This window comes from Narcine bancroftii, chromosome 9 (assembly GCF_036971445.1).
Source record: "Narcine bancroftii isolate sNarBan1 chromosome 9, sNarBan1.hap1, whole genome shotgun sequence".
NCBI classification, from domain to species: domain Eukaryota; kingdom Metazoa; phylum Chordata; class Chondrichthyes; order Torpediniformes; family Narcinidae; genus Narcine; species Narcine bancroftii.
This window is the reverse complement of record NC_091477.1, coordinates 44710712-44736001: the sequence shown is the minus strand read 5'-3', so window position 1 is coordinate 44736001 and position 25290 is coordinate 44710712. Positions and strand designations below refer to the sequence as shown.

The window sequence follows — 25290 nt, the reverse complement described above, 5'->3', positions numbered from 1 at the left end:
AGCGGCGGCCCCGGTCCGGGCAGAAGGTAGATGGCGGCAGCCCCGATCCGGGCAAGAGCGAGGGGGGGGAGGCGGCGGCCCTGGCCTCGGCAGAGGTCCCGGTCCGGGCAGAAAGAAGGAGGCGGCGGCCCCGGTCCGGGCACAGGGAAGGCAGCGGCGGCCCCGGCCCCTGTCCGGGCACAGGGAAGGCACAGAACTGCGCTGGGTAGGTCAAGTCTCCAGAATGGAGGACCATCGCCTTCCCAAGATCATGTTATATGGTGAGCTCTCCATTGGCCACTGAGACAGAGGTGCACCAAAGAAGAGGTACAAGGACTGCCTAAATAAATCTCTTGGTGCCTGCCACATTGACCACCGCCAATGGGCTGATATCACCTCAAACCGTGCATCTTGGCACCTCACAGTTCGGCGGGCAGCAACCTCCTTTGAAGAAGACCGCAGAGCCCACCTCACTGACAAAAGACAAAGGAGGAAAAACCCAACACCCAACCCCAACCAACCAATTTTCCCCTGCAACCGCTGCAACCGTGTCTGCCTGTCCCGCATCGGACTTGTCAGCCACAAACGAGCCTGCAGCTGACGTGGACATTACCCCTCCATTAATCTTCATCCGCGAAGCCAAGCCAAAGAAGAAGAAATAAATAATGTTCGGTAAATATTAGAATCTCGGATGATTTGTGCGAGCTGTTCCTTTAGTCACTCAGTATTCTCACTGCCCAGGGGAAGAAACTGCATCTCAACCTGCTGGTGCTGGTTCTGATACTCCTGTATCCCTTTTCTGATGGGAGTAGCTGAAAGATGCTGCGTACAGAGTTCTAAGGGTCCTCAAAAATTTTGAGTGCCCTCCAGATAACAATCGCAGAGGATTAAATTGATCAGAATCAGAATCATTATTTATTGTCATCAACAAGTCACGACATTAGTTTTTTTTGGAGCAGCATTTCTTTGGCTCATTGATTATTCAGGAATCTGATGGCAGTGGGGAAGAAGCTGTCCTTGTGCCGTTAAGTGCTCTTCTTTATGCTCCTGTACATTTTTCACGATGTACAGAGTGAAGAGGGCATGGGCTGGGTGGTGGGTGTCTTTGAGGAGAGAGGCTGCTTTTTTTTTTAAAGATACCATCTCATGTAGATATACTCAATGGAGTGGTCCGGTGCCTGTGATATCGCAAGCCAAGTTAACAACCCTCTGCAGTTTTTTATTGACCTGAGAGTTGGCGCTTCCATACCAGACAATGATGCAACCAGCTAGAATACTCTCCACGGTATATCTGTAGAGGTTTTTGAGAGTCTTCAGTGACATACCGAATCGATTCAAATGTGGAAGCTCCAGAACAGAACCTCGGAGATGTTGACACCCAGGAATTTGAAGTAGTTGACCTTCTCCACTACTGAGGAGTGGGTCATGTTCTCCTGACTTCCTCCTGAAGTCCACAATCATCTCCTTGGATTTGCTAACATTGAACACAAGGTTGTTGGTGTGACACCACTCAAAGAGCAGATCTATCTCCCTCCTGTACGCTTCCTCATTCCTGTTTGTGATTTTGCCGACAACTATGGTGTCATTGGCAAATTTGTAGATAGCATTGGATTTATGCCTGACCAATTCCAATGCTATCTACAAATGCTACAAATGGAGGAGAGGGAGACCCCAGTGATCCTCTCTGCAACTCTTAATAGTCCTGTGGATTGATTCCAATCCAACGCTCAAGAGGAGGGGTGGCCAAACTATGCCCCCAGGCCAACTGAAGGCTGTTTCTCAATTGTAAGTAGCCCATGGTAAATTTTAAAAATAAAATGAAATATAGCCCATTAATAATAAATTAAACTGTATGCACATTACACTTCTTAAGTTTCCACACTCAATGTCTCTGCCATTTTGATCAACTACTAGGCCACTACTGCAATTGTTAGTTTCAACACTAAATGATGTGCCATTTAGATTCAGCCCATCGCAACACTGAATCCATTGCTGCCAGTGACGGGCCCTCTACGTGCGGGTCACTGGTGCAGCAATTTTGGGAGATGACATCAAAGACTGTCTCTGTACAGGGAGGCTGCGACCCTGCTGCCACTGCCAAACACCCAAAGTGCTACTTTTGTGGCCAGCAAAAGCACCCTCAGCGACATTGCCTGGCAAGAGAAGCCACCTGCTCAGGATGAAGGAAGAAAGGGCACGACGAGAAAGTATGCAATTCAAATCTTCCCTACTGAGCAGCGCTGCATGCACCCCCAGGTGTTGGCCATTGAACCCAACTCCATTTCCTCCCAGAGGGATGACACCACTTCTGGATTCAAATGGCTTGACCACGTGCACAACTCGGGGATCGCCATCTTACCCAACTCCACAACCGCCGACTTCATCCGCCTCTCCTGGTGCAACTTTGTGGTCAATATCTTACCAAACTGGCTCCCCTTCCAACAGCGACCCGGTACTGGCACCCATCATCTTAGATCAAGGTAGCCCTCAACTGATCACCCACTTGACGATGGAGACTGAGGTTAATGGGAAACAAATTAACTGCCTGTTTGACAGTGACTGAAAGCTTCATCCACCCAGATACTACTCACAACTCTCTCTCCCCGTCAGACCAACGAGCGGCAGGATATCAATGTCCGCAAAGGACCAACCTGCCGAGATCCACGGGTATTGCATTGCATCATTAACAGTGCGGGGTGAATGTTATAACAACTTCCATTCATTCTTTATTCCTCAGCTTTGTACACTGATCCTTCTAGGGCTAGACTTCCAGAGCCAGTTCAGCAGTGTCACGATGTTGTTTGGGGGACCAAACCCCCAGCTCACAGAACCCCCCCCCCCCCCAACTGCAGCCAGCCCCCACCTGTGGTCTCTCTACCCTCCGCATAACCCCATCATCATTGTTTGAAAAACTGACCCTGGATATAGCCACTACAAGCAGACACTACAGCACTGAGGACTGGGCTTTCATAAAGTCCAAGGTGCAGTGACTCCTGGGGTGGTAGCGCAAAGCTCCAGCCCATGGAGGGCCCAAGTTGTGATGGTCAAGGGATCTACTATAGCCAAACGATCAACTGCTTTACGCAGATGGACTCATGCACCTTTTCAGATCGCCGACATGGTCAATAAGATTGCCCAGTATAGTGTGTTCTCCACCATTGACCTAAAGTCGGCACACCACCTTCCCCTCTGCCTAGGAGACTGCTAATGTATTGCATTCGAAATGGATGGCAGGCTCTATCACTTCCTCTGGGTACCCTTTGGAGTCACCAATTATGTCTCTGTATTTCAGAGTGAAATGGATCAGATGGTGGAAAGTTTGGATCATGGATTGACATGCGGAATGATGACATTGTGGCCATTAGTGAAACTTGACAGTGGGAGGGGCAGGACTAGCAGCTTAATGTTTCAGGGTTCTATTGTTTCAGGCACAATAGAGGGAGAGGACTCAAAGATGGAAAGGTTGCATTGCTAGTCAGGGAAAAAAAGCACAGCAGTGCTCAGAAAGGACAGACTTGAGGACTCATCTACTGAAGTAATATGGATGGAACTCAGGAATCGGAAAGGAATGACCACATTAATGGGATTGTATAATAGACCAAACAGTATACAAATAAACCTTGAATAAAATCTGAAATGTGCACTTTTATCATATGTGAATTCTTTGATTACAAATTTAAAACTGTGGAGCATTGTGACAAATAAAGGAAAAAAATATCTTTGTCCCAAACATTAAGGAGGCTATTTTAAATGTCCTCAGCCAGAAGACTCTGATAACAATCTGTGAAAATATAGGCTTGCAGGCTTAACATCAGTAGGGATAAGTTACTGAAAGTCTTCTAAGAGATCCAATAGAAGTATTTGTATAATCAAGGACTGATTCAGGATAGTTAATATGGCTTTATGTGTTTTATCAATGCCATAGTGCTTTTCAAGGAGGTTTCTAGGGAAAGTTGATGAAGGGAAAGTCTACATGAACTTCAGTGAGTCTTTGACAAGGTCCAACATGAGAGGTTTGCCAAGAAATTTGACTCACTCTGTATTCATAATGAGGTAATGAAGTTGATTAGACTGGCTGTGAGGTAGTAGATGATTGTCAATCTAACTGGAAGTCTGTGACTAGTGGTGTGCCTCAGGGATCAATGCAGGGTCCATTGTTGCTGTCATCTATAATCAATGACCTGGATGATATCATAGTAAATTGAATCAGGAAGTTTGCAGATGACACAAAGATTGGAATTCCAGTAGACAGTGAGGAAGATTTTCAAATCCTGCTACAGGGTCAGGACCATCTGGAAAAATGGGCTGCAAAATGGCAGATGGAATTTAATGCAGCCAAGTGTGAGATGCTGCACTTTCAGATGATTAAAAAAGGTAGGACGTACATGATAAATGGTGGGGCACTGAGAAGTGCAGAAGAACAGAGGGATCTGGGAATACAGACCTGTCATTCACTGAAAGTGGCATCACAGGTCGAGCTTTTGGCACATTGGCCGTTATAAATCCGAGAATTGAGCACAGGAGTTGAGATCTTATGGTGAAGTTAAACAAGACATCGGTGAGCCAAATTTGGAGTATTGTGTGAGTTTTGATCACATAATACAGAAAAGATATCAATAAATTTGAACAAGTGCAGAGATTTGCAAGGATGTTGTCAAGACTTGAAGGAAAGGATAAATTGTTTCATACTTTGTTCCCTGGAGCTTCAGAGAATGAAAGGAGTTTTGATTACTGAGGTAATCCTCAACACCAACCCCCCACCCCCAACTACACACACACATTGATCATTGATGTGATTTACCCAGGATTCTTGTTTAAAGAGAGATCACAAAATCTGTAAGTACCACTATCACCCCTCACAGAGCATCTTCCGGCTACTCCTCTTGGGAAAGAGAAAAATTAGAGCCAGATGCACCAGTCTGAGGAACAGCTTCTTCTACGGGCAGAGACTACTAGATGAATGTTGAACTGCTAAAACAACTCCACATATATAAAAGTTTGTTTGTATGTGTGTTATGTCGGCATGTGTTTGCTCCATTGCCTGGAGAACACAGCATATTTGGGTTGTAGTAATACAACTGGATGACAAATAAATTTTAACTTGATACAAGTATACACAATTCTGAGAGGTACAGATAAAGTAGACACAAGCAGGCTTTTGGTATTGAAGTTAGGAGAGACAGGAACTGGAGGACATGGTTTAACAGTCAAAGGTTCAATTTTAAAGGGAGCATTACAGAGAACTTCACACAGAGTGGTGAAAGCGTGGAACAAGCTGCCACCTGAATTTTGCCTTGATAATGACATTGAAGAAAAATTAGGATAGGTACATTGATGGGAGGGGTATGGTCCAGGTGCAGGTCGATGCGACTAGGCAGAATAATAGTCAGCACAAACTAAATGGGCCAAAGGGTCTGTTTCCATGCTGTAGTGCTCTATGTTGCCATGTTTCCACCATCCTGTGTGAAATTCTTGACTTTCACCATCTTATCTATTATACCTGACTCTTCATAATTTTATAGATCTCTTCAAGGACATCCTCAGGCTTGTATGTTCCTGTGAGGATAATCCCAGCTTATTCAATCTTCCTTTATATTCACAGCCCTCCATTTAGTGAGGATTGGTAACATCACTGACCATCAATACAAGAATATGTCAAAGCTTTATATTTAGTCCTCTGCTCTATTCCTTCTACACTCACAATTATGTAGCAAAAATATGCTTCAACATAATCTATAAATTCAAGATTCAATTTATTGTCATGTAATAAAAAGTGTCATATTACACAAAACTGCTTATTCTCTGCTTTCAGGCAAACATATTCACCACTGGCAGAAGTTGCCTAAAGTACCTCTTACAGAAGAGAAAGAGAATCAAAAAAAATCCCCCCAAACCCCGCGAGTCACCGAGTCCCGTGTGTTTTCCTCCAGGTTCCCACAGCCCGTCCAAATCATCAGCAGGTCAGATCTCCAGATCCAAATCTCTGAAACAATTATGAACTCTACAGTCCCCTTAGTCCCATCTTGCATCCTGGTTCCAATACCTGGTACCTCTTCAGCTAGTTTCGAGTCAGTCCCTAGGAGTCCACAGTCTGGTGCCAGTCTTTAACTACGGTCTCCAGCAACCCACAACCTGTGTGGATTCCTCACCTTAAGTCACCAACAGCCCATATGAAACATAGGTCCTTCAGCTACAGAATCCCCTCACTGGTGAGGGCATGGCCATGCTGATGAGATGAACAGACGCATTTTGAAAGAGCTCTCCCCAAAATGTATTAAAAAGATGGTTTAAGAGCTCAAAAACCAGAATTTTATTGTCAAAAATGGATAAAATAAGCACTAAATGACTGAGGCAACCAAAAACGAAAACTGAAGTAGTAACAGCTCAGCCAGGAACATCGAGTGGAAGCCTGATGAAAAGGGACCAGCTGAAGCCACCAGAACTGGGGAGTTGGCCCAAGATATAGCCTCCATCATGAACATGATGGAAACTTTATGCAGTCATTTTACAGGTATGGAATCAGCGATGAGATATATATCAGAGAAGGTAATGGAAATTCAAGAAGTTGTGGAAGACTTAAATGAACAAATGACTCATTCAGAGGCTGAGCTGGAAAAAAGACAGGCTAAAGGCAATGAAAGAAAAAGTAAAAATATGGGGCACAGAAAAGAAAGGGCCAATGGAAAATGTAAGAATCAGTGGACTGAGAGAAGGAATCAAGGGAAAAGACATGATGAGTTTCTTTGAAACATGAATCCCACAAATGCTGGGACAAAATAAGTTAAATGCATAGCTGCAAATTGAAAAGGCTCACCAGACTCTCAGACCCAGAATAACCACTGAACAGTGACCACGAACAGTCCTGGTAAGACTTTTAAGCTACTGGAATATTCAAAAAATAATAATGGCCCATTAGTGGTGGACAATGCAAAAGTAATGTTTTTCCAGGACTTCAGCCCTGCTTTGGTCAAACAAAGAAAGTAATGTGACGAAGTAAAGAGATCTAAAAGCTTTAAATATTCAATGATTTATCCAGCAATGCTGAGGGTGGATGTCTCAGAAGGTAATCAACAAATTTTAAAGAATAAAGAAGTGAAATAATTTTTTAAGAAAGTTATGAAAGGGCTGAAAAGATCATTTAAAAATGGGACAATTTAAAAGACACATCTTTTTATTAATACTAATAGTACTGAGCCATATTGTTTTCACTGTTAAAAGAAAAAGAAACATTGGTTTATATGGAAACCACTGAAAATAAAGAAAGATTGGAAGGAATGCAGCAAGGTGGGAACTCTGACTTGGGTTGGGGGGGGTGGGTGGGGGGAGGAGGGTGGGAAGATGATGCCGGGAGAGAAGAGATTTTAAAAGATGGCACCAAAGGGATGGTTTCTTCTTCTTCTTCGGAAGAACCTGCGGGCTTCTTTCGCGGTCTTTCAGGTATTATTGTTAACATCACCATCAGATCTAGGGATTTGTCTATGTTTCTTAAAGTGGAAATATGTGTGTTGGAAATGTCTTTTAATATGGAAATGTTACAACAGTATTTAGAAAGTTTGGAAGTTATTGTTATACAATATTTGTGTGAAAAATGATAAAACACTAAAGTTTATTAGTCTTAATATTAATGGAATAAATGTAATGGTGAAAAGGAAAAGAGTCTTGGCATACTTAAAGAAATTAAAATTGGATATAATCTTTTTGCAGGTAACACAGCTTATCAAATTGGAACATGATAAATTAAAAAGAGGATGGGTGGAACAAATAATATCATCTTCCTTTGGTTCAAAGGCAAGAGGAGTGGTTATTCTAATTAATAAAAATATACCAGTGTTAACTGAAGATATCTTGATTGATCAAGTTGGAAGGTATGTAATGACACACTGTAAATTTATGGAGAAGAATGGGCATTTATGTATATTTATGCCCCAAATTGTGATAATGAAGCCTTTATGAAAGACCTCTTTTTAAAAACAGCAGAAGGATGACAAAATATATTAGTGGGAGGACACTTTAATTTCTGCTTGGATCCAATACTAGATAAATCAGCAAGAACAATAACAAGGGCAAAAGCAGCAAAAACCACAATTTTATATATGAAAGATCTTAATCTTATCGATCTAAGGAGACAATTAAATCCCACAGAGAGAGACTACTCTTTTTACTCAAGGGAACACGACTCACATACAAGGATTGACTTATTTTTAATGTGGGCCCAGTTAATAAAAGAAAAAGTAGTGAGAATAACAGAATACCTAGCAAGGTTTCTATCAGACCATTCTCCATTAATATTAACTACAGCAACAATACAAAAGCAAGAGAATGTATACAGATGGTGTCTCAATACTACATTGCTTAAAAGAACAGATTTCTGTGAATTTATAAAGAGACAGAAATATTTTGTGAAACAAATCTGCCCTCTACTAATAATAGTTTCTGATATGGGACATGCCTAAAACATATTTAAGGGGACAAAATATGAACAAACTGAAGAGGAAACATATGGCAGAAGTAAATAGCTTGGAGAAGGGTATTAAAGAATTAGAAAAAAGAAATCAAAAAACAAGTCTACAAGAAGTAAACAGATATTGGAGAATAAAAAGCTAAAATATAACACAATACAAATATATAAGACAGAAAAATCTATATTAAAAACAACCATATTAGACAGTTCCTATTGTAATAATAAGATATCAAGCATTGCATTGGAAAAGGTGACATGGGACTATAGGCTGGGAGGACTTAGACTTCCAAATTTCAAAAAAATATTACCTAGCTGCACAGGCTAGATTTCTTTCAGCCTTCTTCAATGAAGACAACCCACTCCTACTGCCACCCCCCACCCCCCATTCTTGGGTTCAAATGGGAATGTACTCGATGGAGGAGGGGGAAGCAAAGATTTGATCTATAAATGGAGTTTCAAATCACTAAAGAAAAAGACGGATAATCCCATTCTAATACATATGATTATAACGTGGCAAGAAATTAAATAATGTATTGGAAAAAAAGTAGGGATATCAATAAAAGCACCATTGTATAAAAATGTGAAATTGCCTATGAACATGAGCAATAGAATATTAAATGTGTGGTATGACAAAGGTACAAGATATATTAAGGACTGTTACACAGAAGGAACTCATGTCCTTTGAACAATTAAAACACAAATATGGAGTGGCTAATGGGACCACCTTCTGTTTTTTTCCAGCTTAAATCATTCTTAAAAGAGAAAGATGGGGACCAAAGCTGACCCCACCTTAAATTAATGAAACTGAATTAACTGTTTGGAAGGGGAATACATCCAAATTTATAACAAAAATGTACAATGCTCTCCAGAGCAAAAGTGCGAAACCAGGGTTACAGAGGTCAAGGGAAAGATAGGATTCAGACTTGGCTGTTGTGATTTAAGAAAGAAATTGGTCAGATTGGTGTAATGACAGGATGACATCAATTATAAATGCAAGATATGGACTGGTTCAGTATAATTTTTTTACACCAATTATACCTTACCCCACAGAAGTTACACACACCAAAAGCTGAAATTTCAGATATGGTTTTCAAATGTGGGACTGAGACAGGAACGCTTTTACATGTCACATGGCCATGCGTGAAAGTGAGGCAATTTTGGCAAGAAATCGCAGAAAAATTAACCAGGGTAACAAGAGTGGCCTTCATGGAAGATCCGGAGCTATATCTATTAGGTAATTTCAAGGAAATAAGTAACAAATTTACCAAATATCATTTATAAAAATAGCACTGGCGGAAGTGAAAAAATGTATCGTGATCACTTGGAAGTCCAACTTCCCTCTACTCAGTACAATGGACTGGAAATGAACAGCTGTATACCTATGGGGAAAAAATAACATACAACTTAAAAGAATAAAGATGACACTTTGGAAAGGTCTGGCAGCCACATGGTCCCCAGATACAGTAATAAAAAGGAACAAAAAAAGTATAGAAGTAACTATTAAATATAAATAAAAACATAGTTTTCCCAACTGTATTTATATACTTAAAATATTTGTAAGCTCTGATGGTGAACAAATTTGTATGTTTAGAAGGGGAGGAGGGACAGTTTTTTTTGTTGTGTTTGTGAGAAAAAGTTTAATAAACTGTATATTTAAAATGTCACTATGTATCATTTTTGAAATAAAAAAACTCAAAAATAAAATATTTAAAAAAAAAGAATCCCCTCACTTGACCACTGCCATGGTCACCATCCCTCTGCTTTGCCTTCCCAAACTGGGGGTGGTTTCCCCATTTTCTGGTGACCTGCACTAATCCTCCACTTCCCTGGAGTCAGCAACCCTTCATGGCTGATACTAATTAAAAGCACTGCCACCTTGGGCCCAGACTCCACAATCACGAGATTTTTAATAAAATTACCATAGGCTCCTTTAACAGGCCTTTCATTTCCTGTACAGAGCTGACAGTAGTTAGAATGGGCAGTTGGATCCCATGGGAAAGTGCTGTGTTTCACTCCCACTCCTGTGGGTCCGCATCAGTGGCAGGGCTACTGTTATAGCAGCTCCTGCAGTGCCACCATTTCTTTTTTCACTGACAATAATGGGTAATATTGAATCAGAATATAGGACAGAGGTCAAGTATTTGGTTTTGTGGCAGGATAATCATGCCTCAATGTCAGCAGGACTATCCAACCAGACAGTTTTACCATTCACAAACTGGACTGGAACTCAGATTTTTGAAAAGGGAGAGGGGGTGGTGTTTGATTTTTTTTATTAATAGTGGGTGGTGCACAGACGTTGGGGTCAAGTCAACCTTCTGCTCTAGAGCAAATCTCATCAGTGATTATCACGGGAGTTTATATCCTTCTGGATGCCAATTACAAACAGGAACTTGCATGATGTGGTCAGTAAACAAGAGAAGGCCTAGCCTGACACACTACAAATTTTAGTTGGAGACTTTAACCAGGCCTGTCTTAAGAAACTCTGCTCAGGTACCACCAGCATGTAATTTGTGGTACTCGAGGTCCCTGCACACTCAATCACTGCTGCACGAAGATAAAGAAGGAATACTGTTCTTTCCCAAGGCCGCACTTTGGCAAGTTAGATAATCTGGCTGTGCTCCCTCTGTCTTCATACAAACAGTGTCTAAAAAGAGAGGCTCCGCAGATCAGGATAGCTAGAAGGTGGTCTCAGGCGGCTGAAGAACAGTTGCAGCACTCCTTAAATTCAGCAAATTGGACAGTGTTCAAGGACAGAACTACAGAAAGACCACGTATATCCTATGGAAAACCATTTCCCAGGCAAATTAGAGTTTCTGGGTGAAAATGGAACCCACAAGAGATAACCGACAACTATGGCAGAGCCTAAATTACATTACCTTCTACAAAACAAAATCTGGTGCAATAGGAGATGGCAAAGCTTCACTCCTTGACAAACTCAATGCCTTCTACGCCCAATTCGACTACAAGAACATGAAAGAACCACCATTGCACACCCCCATGTCCCCGATGATCCTCTCCTGTCCATATCCAAGAATTACATGTGGGTTGCCTTCAGGAGAGTGAATCCAGATAAAGCATTCAGTCCAGATGGGGAACCCAGCCAAGTATTAAAACACTGTGCTGACCAACTTACCAACATATTCACAAATATCAACATCTCACTATGGCAAACAGGCGTCAATCGTACTGAAGCCCAAAAAGAGTGTGGTAATCTGCCTAAATGGCTATCGACCAGTGGCACTCACATCAACAGTGATGAAGTGTTTTGAAAGGCTGGTGTTGAAGCACATCAACTCCTGCCCGAACAACGACATGGATCTGTTCCAATTTGCCTATCGTAGCAACAGGTCTATGCCAGATGCCATCTCATTGGCTCTACACAAATCCCTGGAACACCTGAACAACAAAGATCTATACATCAGGATGCTCTTTATCGACTAGTTTGGCATTTACACCATCATCCCCTCAAAACTGATCAGCAAACTCCACGATCTTTGTCTCAATTCACCAATAGGTAATTTGATCCTTGATTTCTTCACCTACAGACCACAATCAGAGAGGATTGGTAAGAACACCTCCTCCACAATCTCCATTAGTACTGGTGCAGCAGAGGGCTGTGTTCTTAGCCCCCTGCTCTACTTGCTTTATACCTATGCTGTGTGGCTCAGAACAAGAACAACACCATCTACAGTGCATTGTTTCAAAAGATGTGATGAGTCAGTATAAGGAGAGATATTGAAAACTTAGACGAATGGCGCACCAACAATAACCTCGCACTCAATGTCACCAAAACCAAAGAGCTGATTGCTGACTTCAGGAAGGAAAAACCAGATCTGTACAATACAATGATCATTGGGGGAATCAGAGGTGGAGAGTGTGAGCAAATTTAAGTTCTTGGGAGTCACTATCCCGGAGGATCTTTCTTGGAGCCAACACATTAATGGCATCATGAAGAGAGCATGTCAGTGCCTCTACTTCCTCAGGAGTTTGCGGAGGACATTGGAAATCCTGGCAAATTTCTACAGATACGGTCTGGTATGGGGACACCAATATCCCTGAGAGTAAACCTGCAAAAGGTAGTGGACACAGCCCAGGACATTACAGACAAACCCCTTCCCATCATCAAGAACATCTACAGAGAACGCTGCCGTAGGAGAGTAACAGCAATCATCAAGGATCCACACCGCCCAGCTATGGTCTGTGCTCGCTGCTACTATCAGCAAAGAGGTATAGGTGCCACAAGACTTGCACCACCAGGTTTAAGAACAGCTGCTACCCCTCCACCATCAGACTCCTCCACAAAAAAATTCAACGAGGGACTCATTTATTTAAGGATTTTTACTTTTGGACTTTATTTTCTGCTTTTTTTCTCTTCTCTGAATTGCACAGTTGTTTATTTGTTTACATGTGTACATGGTGTACAGTTTTGTTTTGCACTACCAATAAGTGGTAATTCTGCCTGGCCCACAGGAAAATAAATCTCATTGTCAGATATGTACTCTGACAATAAATCTGAAATCTAAAGGATATTATGGTCTTCAGGAAGGAATGGCCAAGGGATCATACATCTGTCTTCATTGCCAGGATGTTGATGGGAGAGAATTAGTACCATCAAGGACCTGGGAGTCTTACTATTGGAGGAACTTTCCTGGAGCCAGCACACCAATGCCTCTATTTCAGAAGCCTGAGGAGATTTGGCATGTCATCAAATACTCTATCAAACTTCGACAGGTGCACTTTGAAAAGTATACTGATTGGTTACAGCCTGGTTTGGAAACTCAAGTGACCAGTAATGCAGAAGGACGCAGAAAGTGGTAAACCCCTGGCCAAGTGCATCACAGCCACTGGCATTCCGTCCAATGAAGACATCTATGTGTGAGGCACCCAATATCATAAAGGATTTCCATCATTTTGGTTACAACCTCCTCGCTGATACCTTCAAGCAGAAGGTACAGAAGCCTGAAATCCAGCACTTCCAGGTTCAAGAACAGCTCTTGTTTTTCATCAGGAATAAGGGTCTTGAATCTCCCTCTACTCCAAGACCACCAAAAGATCTGTCTGCACTATTGAAATGTCTTTTTTTTTTCTTGAACTAACTACAGCGATGATTATTTACTAATCTTTCTTTTCATATTATTTAGTGTCTTGGGAAGTTAATTTATAGTTTGGTAGTAGAATGTATTACATACCTGTTCAGGTTCAGCAAGTAAAATTTCAGTGTATCTGTATATTGTACTTCTGCATATGATAATAAATTCTCATTGTCTCATCCTGGTTAATCTCTTTTACAGTCTTTATATTGCTACAACATCCTTTTGATAATAAGACCAGAAATATACTCAAAGTTCCAAGTACCCTTTAAATAATGTTATGTACAGATGCCACTCTTATAGTCAGTGCCTCAGCCAACAAAAGCAAACATAGCAAGTGCATTCTTCACTACTCAATCGACACGACACCATTTTTAAGAAACTATCGCCTGGAACCTCAAGTTCTCTCTATATTTAAATGCTTCTTAGGCTCTTTTTTTAATTAATTCAAGGGATGCAGGCTTCACAGACATTGCCTATCCTAATTGTTCTTGAAAAAGTGATGGTGAGCTGCCTTCTTGAACTGCCTTAGTCCTTGAAGTGTGGGAATTTTAAGCCAGCGACAGTAAAGGAACAGTGATACATTTCTAGGTCAGGATGGTGTTCCCATGCTTTTTTGTTCTTCAAGCTGATAGAAGTTTGGAAGATGACATCTAAAAAGTCTGAGTGAGATGCCAATGGAATGAGTGAACAGTTGAGGATAGGTTCCTAATAATTGAGCTACCATGTCCTATATGGAATCAAGCTTCTTGAGTGTTAATGAAGCTCCACTCACCCAGGCAACTGGTGAATGTTCTATTGCACTCCTGACTTGAGCTTTGCAGATAGTGGATAGGCTTTCAGAAGTTAGAAGGTGACTTTCTCACCAACTCTTCCCACTCTCTGACCTACTCTTTCAGCCACATTGTGTATATGATGACTCCAGATCAGTTTCTGGTAATTGGTAATCACAGGATGTTAATGATGGAAAACTGAGTAATGGTCATGCCATTATTTTAAGGAGTAATGCTGGAAACGTGTCTGCCTGTCCCGCATCGGACTGGTCAGCCACAAACGAGCCTGCAGCTGACGTGGACTTTTACCCCCTCCATAAATCTTCGTCCGCGAAGCCAAGCCAAAGAAAAGAAAGAATGCTGGATTGCTATGAGGTTTACTTTGCAAAATTCATTACCTCAGATTTTCCTGAATTAAATTCCATCCGCCACAGCTTAATCCATTTTCCAGTTATGTCCCACTGTATCCTCAGGCAAAACCATCCCTGCACCAAACCATGCTGACTCCTCCTAATCATTCCTTGCTCTTCTTAAGTGAATATAAATCCTGTCCCTCAATCTTCTGCAACAACCTCTGTAACATTGGTGTAAGATTCATCAGCCTATAATCTCTAGTGTTAACCTAAGTGCCATTTTTGAATAAGGGTACAATATTACATTCTGTTATCTCATCCAATCCAAAAATCTCCATCAGACCTCCTTCCTTACATCCCTTAGCATCCTGGGATATATCTTGTCAGGCCCTGGGAAGTGCGGCAATAACTCTGGACATAAGCTATACTAAGGGTTGGATAAAGGGAAAAAAGGAACGTCAGATACGGAGAACTAATTATGGATGGGGGCTCGACAAGAGTATAAAAAGCATAAGGAAATTGATATAAAGGAAACAAAGAGAAATCACAAAACATTACTGGTAGACACACTAAGATAAATCTATGTAATTTTATCAGTATATAAATGACAAAAAAACAATCAAGAGAAGGCAACACCAAGGCCAATCTGTGCGTGAAGTCAGAACATGTGGGTGAGGTCAGTATTCACAAAAAAAACAGATTTTATGATTAAAGAATTCAGAAAAAGGAAGGCTGAAATTCTAGCAAAGTTCTAAATTAAGAGAAACTCATATGGATTAGAAGGATTTAGGATATAGACCAAATGTAGATAAATTAACCTAACCTGAAGAGGGCTTGCAAAACCTTTGAGGACCCCGCACACAGCATTGTCCAGCTACGCCCTTCAGGTAAGAGATACAGGAATATCAGAACCCGAACCACCAGGCTGTGTAACTGCTTTTTCCCCACGGGCAGTGAGACAGCTGAACAACTGATGAACTGCTCATACAAACCCTCCAAGACTCTACTATTTGTTTAACAATATTTATTTATTTTGTACATACATACATACACACACGTGTACATACATACACACATGTACATACAAACAAATATAGATACACACACACACACAGACTTACTGCATATGCATCGTTTGTCTGTATGTGTGTTATGTTTGTATGTATGTTTTCATGTTTTTCCACCAAGGACCAGAGAATGCTGTTTTACTGGGTTATACTTATACAATTGAATGATAATAAATTTGAACTAACCCTCACCTAAATGCCAACTTGAACATGTTGGACTGAAGGGCTTTTCTATGTTCCATTGCTCTACATGAACTTCAAGTCTTTTTATGAGGTCCTATACACTGTTTCAAAGGGTAAACCATTGAATTCAAAGTAAAACTGACAATAGGTGACAAAAGGGGATTATTTTGTGACTGATTGCCAATTAGTAATAGCTTTCTACAGGGATGGTACTGGAACCCTGTATTACACCCAATTCATCTGCAACTCCTGTACATTTTGGAAGGTGAGAAGGAACTGGAGCACTCAGATGAAGCACTCGCATCCACAAAGAGTGCTAGATTTGAACCCGGGCATTATAGCAACATTGCACTAACCATGCTGCTTGATCAGAAGATTGGTAGAATTGTGGACAGCTTGGAAGGTAATCTTAGATACATAGTGATATTGATGTGTTGATGAAATATGGTAGCTGACAGAATTTAATAGTTGATAAATGTGAGATGATACATATTGGGAGTACAGAAGAGGTGAGAACATGTATCATTAATTCCAAGATGCTTTCCAAATGAAAACGAGAGATAAAAATACTATAAAATGTGTATAAAAATTTTGGATAAAAGCACAAGATATAATAATGATGTCATTGGATAACTTTAATCTATTTTATAGAAAAGCAATCCCTGGAGGAGGAGAGCTGAAGAGTTCATGCTTCTTACCTGAAGACTGGCAACTGTGAAGTTAGCAATCAACCTAATGATTTCTGAGTAACCTTCCACCATCACTATTTCACCCAGCTGATAATTGGCTTTTAGCTGAGCTAAAAACCTGCAGAATTCATGATAGTTGTTTGCATCAGACAAACCCTGTTGTGAGTAAAAGATGGTATAATCAGTTAAATACTTGCAAAGCAAGTCATTGACCTGAAACATTAATAATTTCCTGACACAAATGTTGCCTGATCTGCTGAGCATTTCAGATTATTACTATCTACAGCTAATAAGCTTTTCAGTTAAATACTTTGCTGTTTCAAATTAAGAGTTATATTTAGCAGCCAAAAACATACATTTTGATGGCAAAACACCAGAAACATTTTCTTGGAATGAACATGGCTTTATTTCAATTTCAGGTTGTGCAAGCACTGGCCTGGTCCTGAAGTGATGTCCCAGCAATTTACACACATTTTACTAAAGAAATTGAAAAGGACGAAAGACTTCAGTGAGCCTTCTCTGAAATTAACTCTTGATCGAGTGTGAATTTATATTTTCTACTTTGTCAATTCCACTATTATCCACAAATTGTCACAGTAGTGCATTTCTGTTCAAATATGCAAAGAAAAGAAAATCAAACCAATCCTTATTACAGACACCCACATCCAGCTTCCTAAGTATCTTTTGCCAGAAAAGATCACCTCGAGAATTATTTTGGGAAAAGCCGCCTTGGTCAAATGTTATGTGCTTTTCATTGTATCTATACAACATATGTAAAATGTGTCATTAAAATTACTCTGCCAACTCCTTTCACACAGTGGCAAAAAGCATTTTGTTCTTTTTCCCTAGAGCTTTGGGCAATGTGCTGCAAAAGCAAGTACATTAATCAATTTCATCATCACATTTGAGACATATTTTCCAAAGTTATAAATGTCATCTACTTCATTGTGGTTTAAGAAGATAACAGGGGACATGATGTCTATTATTAGCAAGTAATGAACGCATTGATTAAAGGTTTGAAGGAAAAAGAGGCAGTCAATAGAGTCTTTGAAGAATTTAACAGATGTGTAAAGATCTTTTCCCTGGTTGGAACGTGGTGCGAGGGAAATGGTTCCAGAACGAGGAATCAAATATTTAGATCAAGAGAATTCTCCTCACTTGAGTTGTGTGTCTCTAAAATACTTTGGAGTTCATTCAAAGCTTCATGGATAGATTTTGGGACCCTAAAATATGCTCACTAGCTCAAGGAATTTTAATGACTTTATCACAAGTTGGAGCAGGCTCAAAAATCTGTTATCATATTGCACATATTTATACCCTTGAAAGAAATAAAAGGAATTAGACATGTTATTACCAATTCTCCAAATGTGCTCACAAATGTTTTGGGAGAGCAACTAAAAGGCCAGAGAGGAGGCGGAATGGGATTGTGATTAGCTCCTTGTGAGGCAGAGCAGCCAATGAAATGGAAGTAAAATGTGTTGGAAGTAGGACATGTTAGGAGCATCGGTGCTCAAGGAGCAAATGTAATTATTTAATCCTTGTACATGGGTAAACAAACCAAGATACCATGGCAGAGTTTTTTAAGCAGTTCAGTAGATATCTCATACATAGTTCAATAAGTAAGACAGTACAAAAGTGCAGAGTTGCAAAGAGAGACCAGTTGGTATGAGACAATGGCAACATAACTTGACTATTTTGGGGTTCATTCAGGAGTCTGACACCAATGGGAAAGAAAATGGAGATGGAGAAAAAAAATGGAGTTAATGTGGGGGGGGAATGTTTGTGCGATTGGGTGAGCAATGTTCACAACCTGCTGCAGTTTAACATAGAACAATACAATACAGGCCCTTTAGCCCTTGATGTTTTGCTGACCTATATAATGCTTCCTTCAAAAATAGTACTAAACCATACCTACCCCCGTAACCCTCTATTTTTCTTTCATTCATGTGTGTCTTCTTTCTTTTCTTTTGGCTTGACGAAGATTTATGGAGGGGTAATGTCCACGTCAGCTGCAGGCTCGTTTGTGGCTGACAAGTCCGATGCGGGACAGGCAGACACGGTTGCAGCGGTTGCAAGGGAAAAATGGTTGGTAGGGGTTGGGTGTTGGGTTTTTCCTCCTTTGTCTTTTGTCAGTGAGGTGGGCTCTGCAGTCTTCTTCAAAGGAGGTTGCTGCCCGCCGAACTGTGAGACGCCAAGATGCGCGGTTTGAGGCGATATCAGCCCACTGGCGGTGGTCAATGTGGCAGGCACCAAGAGATTTCTTTAGGCAGTCCTTGTACCTCTTCTTTGGTGCACCTCTGTCACGGTGGCCAGTGGAGAGCTCGCCATATAACACGATCTTGGGAAGGCGATGGTCCTCCATTCTGGAGACGTGACCTACCCAGTGCAGTTGGATCTTCAGCAGCGTGGATTCGATGCTGTCGGCCTCTACCATCTCGAGTACTTCGATGTTAGGGATGAAGTCGCTCCAATGAATGTTGAGGATGGAACGGAGACAACGCTGGTGGAAGATTTCTAGGAGCCGTAGGTGATGCCGGTAGAGGACCCATGATTCTGAGCCGAACAGGAGTGTGGGTATGACAATGGCTCTGTATACGCTAATCTTTGTGAGGTTTTTCAGTTGGTTGATTTTCCAGACTCTTTTGTGTAGTCTTCCAAAGGTGCTATTTGCCTTGGCGAGTCTGTTGTCTATCTCGTTGTCGATCCTTGCATCCGATGAAGTAGTGCAGCCGAGATAGGTAAACTGGTTGACCGTTTTGAGTTTTGTGTGCCCGATGGAGATGTGGGGGGGTTGGTAGTCATGGTGGGGAGCTGGCTGATGGAGGACCTCAGTTTTCTTCAGGCTGACTTCCAGGCCAAACATTTTGGCAGTTTCCGCAAAACAGGACGTCAAGCACTGAAGAGCTGGCTCTGAATGGGCAACCCAATGTTTCAGCCTCCACCACCATCCCCAGCAAGGCATTCCAGGCACCCAAAACACTCTGTGTAAAAAATACTTATCTCCCCTAAACTTCCATCCCTTAATTTTGTACATATGTCCTTTGGTCTTTGCTGAACCTGCCCTGGGAAACAGGTGCTGGCTGTCCTATGCTTCTCATAATCTTGTAGACCTCTATCAAGTCTCCTCTTATCTTTCTATGCACCAAAAAGAAAAGTCCCAGCTCTGCGATCTTGCTTCATAACACTTGTTTTCCAATCCAGGCAACATCCTGGTAAATATCCTCTGTACCCTCTCCATAGCTTCCACATCCTACCTATAACAAGGTGACCAGAACTGAACACAATACTCTTAAGTGTGGTCTTACCAGAGATTTGTAGAGTTACAACATGACCTCTCTATTCCTGAATTTAAACCCCTTATCAATGAAGCCCAGCATTCTTAACTAGCCTATCAACCTGTGTGGCGACCTTGAAGGAAGTATGGATTTGAATCCCAAGATCCCTCTGTTCATCCACACTCTTAAGAAACTGACCCTGTATTCAGCCTTCTGGTTTGTCTTCCAAAAGCCATCACCTCACACTTATCTGGATTGAAATCTATCTGTAACTTTTCTAACCAACTCTGCATCCTGTCCTGTCTATATCCACTTGTAACCTTATACAACTATCAGCTCCATCCACAACTCCTCCAACCTTCATGTCATATGTGATTCTTGTGGTCTTGGGTGGAGCAGTTCTCATGCCACATAGTAATGCATCCTGATAGAATACTTTCACTTATGGTTTTGTTGATATTGTTGAGGGATGCAGATGACATGCCAAATTTCTTCAGGCTTTTGAGGAAGTAGAGACGCAAGTGCACTTTCTTAACCATTCCATCAACCAAGACAGTCACAGGAAATGTTTACTCTTAAAACTGCCTTCAATCTCTCTTGTATACATTTGAACCTCAAGCTCTTGGTGACTGTTTGGAGGCCTATAGCATAAATCCATCAAGGTAACTACATTTTGGTTATTGATTTCCACCCACATGGCCTTACATGATAGTTCTCCAATAATATCCTCTCTAAAGATTAATGTAACATTTTCTTTGACTGATATTGCAATCGCACCCATTTTCCACCCCCCCCCCCACCCCTTTTCCACTCTTTCTACCCCGGAACATTAAGCTGCCAGTCCTGGTCTTCCTTCAACCACATTTGAATTATGGCTATAATAGTCTATTATTCAGTACCTATCCACGTCATAAGCTCATCCTCTTTCCCGCGTTAGACTTCTTACATTAAAATAAATGCAACTATGTTCGTCCACCTTACCTCAAAGCTTGCAGAAACTAAATGTGAATTGGATGATCACTTTGAGAATTACATGTGTTCAGTCCACAAGGGTGATACTGAGCTTCAGAAACAATCTTTCAAAACATTTGAAAAAACATCACAATGGTATTGTTTCTGCAAAGCAAATTTCTGGCCAAATACCTGAGGATTTTCAAGTATTCGCTGAACTCCTTTCATGAGGCAAGTAAGATACGTCGCATGTTCTGTGTTATTAAATACTGACCTCCTCAATGAAGCCAGCTGGGATAAACAGGAAAGTACCTGCAAAATAATGGTACAATATAATGAGACTCAAGAATAAATTTCAATAAACTTCAAAGCTCCCAATTTTTGCTGCTCTTGGAGCAACAGGATATCAATTATTCATTACTAGAATTCATTTACAAACAAGGTAAGCATCTTAAGTCTTCAACTCAACAGTGAGTGAAAAAGCTTCCATTTACTTTGGTACAATTTCCTCTGCAAATTATAAATCTTTGAGAGTTCATTTTTCCTGTAATAATTTACAACCAATTTTCTGTCATCACTTCCATGCCATATTGCTGAGTTGCAGAACAGTCGACATGGGAATTCAATCCTTCCATCCAACTAAGTAATAGCAAAGAAAAAAGTACATTTGTGCATGAGTTCAATGCATAGAGATCTGTTGAAATCACTTGGCCCTTTCAAATTGCCTTGTAAAATGAGGTTAACTGGGAAATTTACTAGGATGAAAGGGCCAAACTGGGTAAGCCAGGTCAAAATCCATCTGGGTCGCAGACATACCTCGGAGGTGGTCAGGGAACGCAGTAAAACTTACCCGGGTGTTCTCCTCCACCTATTTGAAAGGGGAAATGGTTTACCCGGTAACTCTGGAACAGAAAGGGAACAGAACGAGCACCGGGAACAGGGGATTGATTCCCTGTTGCTGCATGACGTGTCACTTATCATGTTATCGCAGGGGTGGGTTCCCCTTAAATTGCCAGGTTGGTGATTTAACAGGTAGGTTAGGCTGCTATTTGAAAGGTGCAGGAAGCACACATAACCCAGTAATCTCACCTAGAGGGCTGCAATTTGAAAGCACCTACTGACTGGCTGTAATGTCAAGGATCATTACTAGCAGGAATCAAATGACACCTTTCCATTCTGTTCAGTACTGCCCAACCTACCATTAATATTTTTTCCTCAATTAGCAGCATTAAAAATATTTAACACATCATCCATCTTATTTGTTACTTCCAATATGTTGCTCTCTGCAAATTAACTGTCTTTGACTGCTTATGAACTTATCAAAAGTAATTAACTGGATAAGTACCAACTGACAATTTGCCAAGAAAATGCAAGCTATTAGATTTGTATTGTCTATGTAAAAATGGACAATTATGATAATGCTTATAAATTCTCAGAAGAAATGTAAGCACACAGAACATATGTTCTTCTTCAGACACACAAGGACAACTATCAGGAATACCCTCCATCAATGGTTAATGGAATTATTAACCTGTTTCATCTTGGTAACAACTATCCTTCAGCTTAACAACTTTGGGGAAATCTTAGATAAGCATAAACTTCCTTGATATGGTTGAGTCCCGTCAAAGTGTGGAAAACTCCAACCTACTTGCTTAAGATTTCAATGGTAGTACAAATATTGTGAAAACAAAATGATTGAATGTCTTGAATGGAACCATCATTTTAAATCTGATTTTATAGATGAAGGGAGGGAAAGAGTATTAGATGCTAAAAGCATTTTTCCAGTTGTGTGCTATTTCTAGCTAAATATTTCCTCTGCACTCCGGCACCCCCCAAATCCTTCCAGTCTTCCTCACCCTAATCATTCCAATTCTTGCTCTCGGCTCCAAAACCCTCATACTCTCATCGCACTCTGACTTGAAATCCAATCTCCTTGCTGACATCTGAGTCTCCCAATTCCCTAGACCATTGGAGAATGAGATATTTGATAGAAGTCTACAAAATTATGAGTATAGATAGGGTAAAAGTAAACAGGTATTTTCAACTAAGGTTGTATGACACAACAATTAAACGATATGGATTGACAGTGAAAGGTAAAATGTATAAGGAGAACTTTAATGGGAGCTTCTTCACTCAGAGGGTGGTGAAAGTGTGGAACAACCTGCCAACAAATATGGTGGATGTGATTTAGATTTTGACATTTAAGAAAATATTGGATAGGTACATGGATAGAAAGAGTATGGAGGCCAGGCACAGGTTGATGCTACGAGGCACAAGAGTTTGGCATGGACTAGATAGGCCAAAGGGTTCATTTCTGTGCTGATGTGTTCTATAGTTCTACAGCCAACACAATTTTTTTCTAATTTTACCCTCCCTGCCCTCTTGTTGGAGCCTGGTTCAAAAGTCTTACTGACATGGCACCCAGCCAATCTTTAACTTTGTCTGACAGTTAACAGAGAATGAAGACAACAATTTTTTTAGCTGGGCCCCACTATTCAGCAATATTGAAGGAAAACTAGCAAAAGATGAACTGGGCCCATTTCCTTCCCACTACAAAACAACAATGAGGCCAAATGATAATTGACTGAGTTTTAAAGTCAAATTTTAAGGTTTGAAAATGAACATCAAGAATAAATCCTTTATGAAACTGATGCTTCAAACTTGCTGTGGTTCTGAACGCCAAAAAGAACATTATCTATGCAAAAATGCCAACATCAGCTCTGCATTCCTATTTTACATAATCCACAGTCAGATGAAGAGCATTTACTCTCATCCTACAATGTGCCTTGCATCTGATGAGATAGACAACAGACTCGCCAAGGCAAATAGCGCCTTTGGAAGACTACACAAAAGAGTCTGGAAAAACAACCAACTGAAAAACCTCACAAAGATAAGCGTATACAGAGCCGTTGTCATACCCACACTCCTGTTCGGCTCCGAATCATGGGTCCTCTACCGGCACCACCTACGGCTCCTAGAACGCTTCCACCAGCGTTGTCTCCGCTCCATCCTCAACATCCATTGGAGCGCTCACACCCCTAACGTCGAGGTACTCGAGATGGCAGAGGTCGACAGCATCGAGTCCACGCTGCTGAAGATCCAGCTGCGCTGGATGGGTCACGTCTCCAGAATGGAGGACCATCGCCTTCCCAAGATCGTATTATATGGCGAGCTCTCCACTGGCCACCGTGACAGAGGTGCACCAAAGAAAAGGTACAAGGACTGCCTAAAGAAATCTCTTGGTGCCTGCCACATTGACCACCGCCAGTGGGCTGATAACGCCTCAAACCGTGCATCTTGGCGCCTCACAGTTTGGCGGGCAGCAGCCTCCTTTGAAGAAGACCGCAGAGCCCACCTCACTGACAAAAGGCAAAGGAGGAAAAACCCAACACCCAACCCCAACCAACCAATTTTCCCTTGCAACCGCTGCAATCGTGTCTGCCTGTCCCGCATCGGACTGGTCAGCCACAAACGAGCCTGCAGCTGACGTGGACTTTTTACCCCCTCCATAAATCTTCGTCCGCGAAGCCAAGCCAAAGACAATGTGCCACACCCTCTTTTCTTTCTTTGGCTTGGCTTCGCGGACGAAGATTTATGGAGGGGGTAAAAGTCCACGTCAGCTGCAGGCTCGTTTGTGGCTGACAAGTCCGATGCGGGACAGGCAGACACGGTTGCAGCGGCTGCAGGGGAAAATTGGTTGGTTGGGGTTGGGTTTTTCCTCCTTTGCCTTTTGTCAGTGAGGTGGGCTCTGCGGTCTTCTTCACCCTCTATTGCAAAAACAATTGCCATACAAATCTAAACTGCTTCATCCTGTGGTCTCAGAGAGACTGCAATTTACTGTCAAATTGAAGCGGATTTTGAGCTGTGGATTGAGAAGTACAATGAACAGGATGTATCCAGTCCAAACAATATAAACAGGGCCCCTTTTGCTATTGGACAGAAAAAACAATTATTTCAACAGAGTTGCCCAGATTCATACTTGTATCCCCTAAAGTAAGTAAATCCTACTCAACAGAGCTATTTTGTGAGCTAAGCTTTGTAAATATGTTTCAATTTATAACCAAACTTATGCAACACAACTTACCAATGGAGAAAGTGAAGAAGGGCTGTAGTGATAGAGATCAAAAAAGAGTTTCAATGTTGACATATCCAGTAAAACTGTAGAAGTTGAAAATGCAAAATAATATCAATAAGATTTAAAACTGAAATATAATCAATTAAAATTATTATGTCATTTAGCATTTTTGGATTTGTAGTTTATCTTTTCACTGATGAGAGTCCAAAAATTAACATTATACATTTTTCCAGAAAAAGGAAATCAGGACAAGAAATTACAAGAGGAGGCCATTAAACCACTTGAGGCTGCTCCAATATTGACAAGATCATGGCTGACTTCTACCTCTTTAATTAGTTTTAAGGTTCCCAGCTAACATATGGAATTTGAATCCATGTCACTGGATTAATTATCC

The 25290-nt window shown here is 41.2% G+C and overlaps 1 protein-coding gene across 2 annotated transcripts in view; it reads right to left on the bottom strand.

The window, feature by feature from the left end:
• Nucleotides 1-25290, bottom strand: part of LOC138743479 (ran-binding protein 17-like) — a 726783-nt gene that overhangs the window by 574620 nt on the left and 126873 nt on the right. For both annotated transcript variants that reach the window (XM_069898924.1, XM_069898925.1), the window contains 3 exons: nt 24906-24979; nt 21014-21133; nt 16605-16751 (listed from right to left, as the gene is read on the bottom strand). In XM_069898924.1, the coding sequence (XP_069755025.1) occupies nt 16605-16751; nt 21014-21133; nt 24906-24979 (341 nt within the window). The remainder of the gene's footprint in view (nt 1-16604; nt 16752-21013; nt 21134-24905; nt 24980-25290) is intronic.